The sequence below is a fragment of the Vigna angularis genome, chromosome 2 (genome assembly GCF_016808095.1).
Source record: "Vigna angularis cultivar LongXiaoDou No.4 chromosome 2, ASM1680809v1, whole genome shotgun sequence".
Lineage (NCBI taxonomy): Eukaryota > Viridiplantae > Streptophyta > Magnoliopsida > Fabales > Fabaceae > Vigna > Vigna angularis.
This window is the reverse complement of record NC_068971.1, coordinates 11,126,645-11,129,983: the sequence shown is the minus strand read 5'-3', so window position 1 is coordinate 11,129,983 and position 3,339 is coordinate 11,126,645. Positions and strand designations below refer to the sequence as shown.

The following is a 3,339-nucleotide window of genomic DNA, read 5'->3' as shown; positions in this document are numbered from 1 at the left end:
TCTCATCAACAATAAGGAGAAGTTAAGGTTGCTGAGGATCAACCACAAGAGGAACAATTGTTTAATGTTACATGCTTCTCTACTAATAGCTCCACAGAAAGTTGGCTAATAGACAGTGGTTGCATAAACCACATGAGTTATGATTGAGAACTCTTTAAAGAACTTGATAAAATTGCACTTTCTAAAGTCAGAGTAGGTAATCGAGCATATATTGTAGTAAAAGGCAAAGGAACAGTTGTAATTGAAGGTCAAACAGGTTTGAAACTGATTTCAGATGTTTTATATGTTCCATAAATTAACCAAAACCTGTTGAGTGTTCCTCAATTGCTTGAAAAAGGTTATAAGGTGTTTTTTGAAGCTTTGCTTTGGACTTCATGAGTGAAGAACAAGCTGCAGTGCACAAAGAGGTCAGCAGTACAATACTTTGGCATAAAAGATTGGGTCACTTTCACCACAGTGCTCTAATATTCATGAAGAAGAATAACATGGTCAGAAGCTTACCTGATATAGAAGAAACATTTCCTACATGCATTGCTTGTCAATATGGAAAGCAAACAAGACTCTCATTTCAACAAAACAAGACTTGAAGGGCTATACAAAATCTACAATTGATACATACAGATGTTGGAGGTCCTATGAGCACACCATCATTGAATGGCAGTAGGTATTATATTATTTTCATTGATGACATGACAAGAATGTGTTGGATATATTTTATGAAGTTTAAATATGAAGTTATTGACATTTTTTGGAAGTTTAAAACTTTGGTGGAAAATCAAAGTAAGTGCAAAATGTAGATGATCAGATCCGATAATAGAACCAAATATACTTCCAAAAAATTTAACAAGTTTTGTGAAGATACAGGTGTAGAATACCAGCTTACAGCCCCTTATTCACCTTAGCAAAATGGCACTGCAAAAAGGAAAAATCGGACGATTATGGAGATGGCTAGGTGTTTACTTCATGACAAAGAGTTGCCTAAAAAATCCTGGGCAGAGACTGTAAATACAACAGTATTTTTACTCAATAGACTGCCAACAAAAGCTTTACAACAAAGAACGCCTTTTGAAGCATGTTACGGTTACAAACCTGAGCTGTTTAATTTAAAGATATTTGGTTGCTTGTATTTCTCTTATATTCCTCATATTAAGAGAGACAAATTGGACAAGAAAGTAGAACTTGAAATTTGTGTAGGCTATAGCTTGATTTCAAAGGCCTACAGGATCTATCTCCCACACAACAACAAAGTCATTGTTAGCAGGGATGTGAAATTCTTCGATTTTGATTGTTGAAGTTGAAAAGACAACAAAGACCTTGAACAATTTGGTTGTTTGAGCTTGAAATGCAACAATGAGCTTGGATTGCAAAAGGAGAATGAAGATGTGGATGACGAACTTGTCAGAGGAACAAAATTGCTTTCTGACATCTATTAAAGGTGTAATGTTGCGGTCATGGAACCTAGTGGATATGAAGAGGCTGCGACTGACAAGAGGTGGATAAATGCTATGGAAGAGGAGCTCAAAATGATTGAAAAAAATCATACGTCAGAGTTGGTGGACAGACCTGGTCATAAAAAGGCCATTGGAGTAAAGTGGGTTTATAGAACCTAGTTCAATTCTGATGGTTCTATGAACAAGTACAAGGAAAGACTTGTTGTCAAGGGATATGCTCAGATGTTTGGGGTAGATTTCTCTAAAACATTTGCCCCAGTTGCAAGGCTAGACACAATAAGGTTGCTGCTAGCACTAACTGCACAAAAAGGCTGGCTTATACATCAATTGGATGTAAAATCAGCCTTTTTGAATGGATATTTGGAGGAAGAAATTTTCGTGCAACAACCAAAAGGTTTTGCTCTTCAAGGACAAGAAGACAAGGATTATCTACTGAAAAAAACATTATATGGTTTAAAATAAGCACCAAGGTCTTGGTATAGTAGTATTGATGCACATTTAATGAGCTTAGGCTTTGTGAAAAGTCTAAGTGAGTATACCTTATATATTAAAAAGATGAATGAAGATATACTTATGATATCTCTGTATGTTGATGACTTATTTGTTACAGGAAATTCTAAGGAGATGATTGATAAATTTAAAGAAGAAATGGAAAATTTCTTTGAAATGACAGACCTTGGAAAGATGACATTTTTTCTTGGTATGCAAGTGTAGCAAAAGAAAAATGAAATATTTGTGTTCCAAGAAAAGTATGCAAAGGAAGTACTTATGAAGTTCAACATGGAAGAGTGTAAGTCATCTGCAACTCCAGTGAACCAAAAAGAAAAGTTTTGCAGAGAAGATGCAGCTAAAAAGGTTGACGAAATGCTGTTTAGATCCTTAATAGGATGCTTAATGTATTTAACTGTCACCCGACCAGATATTATGCATTCAGTGAGTTTGTTATCAAGGTACATGCATTTTGCTAGTGAAATTCATTTCCAAGAAACAAAAAGAATTCTTAGATATGTTAAAGGTACAATTGATTATGCTATATGGTTCAATAAAGTTGAAAGCTTAAGTTTTCATGGTTATTCAGATAGTTTGGGCAAGATGTGTTGATGATATGAGAAGCACTTCTGGTTACTGCTTCTCTCTTGGTTCTGGATTTTTTTCATGGTTTTCCAAAAAGAAGGAAATTATAGTCCAATCAACAGCAGAAGCAGAGTATGTTGCTGCTGCTACTGATGTAAATCAAACTATCTGGATAAGGAAAATCATGGCTGATTTACACATAGAACAAGAAGAAAGATTTTTGTGGATAATCAAGCTGCAATTTCAATTTCCAATAACATGGCAAAACAAAGCATTTTAAGATAAAACTTTGCTTTTTAAGAGAAGTTCAAAGAGAAGGACAAGTGAAACTAGTTTACTGCAAAATAGAAAGTCAAGTGGCTGATATCCTAACCAAGGCACTTCTAAAATCTAGATTTGAGTTCTTGAGACAAAAGCTTGGAGTTTGCGGTTCCAAAGTCAAGGAGGAGTGTTGATTGATGATTATTGGAAATTAACAAATTAAAATAATATGTTATGCCATTTTTTAGGAAAATAAAAGTCATGTTGACAGGTAGGATTTATTTACTATTTTCTAAACACTAGGAACATTACTCTATTAATGGTTATAGATATCAATATTTTCGTACATTTACGTTTAGTTATTTGCTTTATAAAAGCATTAACACTCCTCAATAAAAGATACCTATGCAGTATTATATTCTTTTGTTCACTCTCTGAAACTTTTTTTCAATAAAATAACCTACACAATTTCTTGCCTAGTCTTGTTCAACTAACTAGAAATTTTATTTTGACAAAGGTGCATTTAGATTCAAATGATATGCTAAGTACATGT

General features: G+C 34.0%; 1 protein-coding gene across 1 annotated transcript; it reads left to right on the top strand.

Moving 5' to 3' along the window:
- Nucleotides 1-2,231: 2,231 nt before the first annotated feature.
- LOC128195270 (uncharacterized mitochondrial protein AtMg00810-like) lies at nt 2,232-2,805 on the top strand. The gene is made up of 2 exons (XM_052872505.1): nt 2,232-2,384; nt 2,530-2,805. The coding sequence occupies exons 1-2, from the start codon at nt 2,232-2,234 to the stop codon at nt 2,803-2,805; spliced, it is 429 nt and encodes a 142-aa protein (XP_052728465.1).
- The last annotated feature ends 534 nt before the right edge of the window (nt 2,806-3,339 follow it).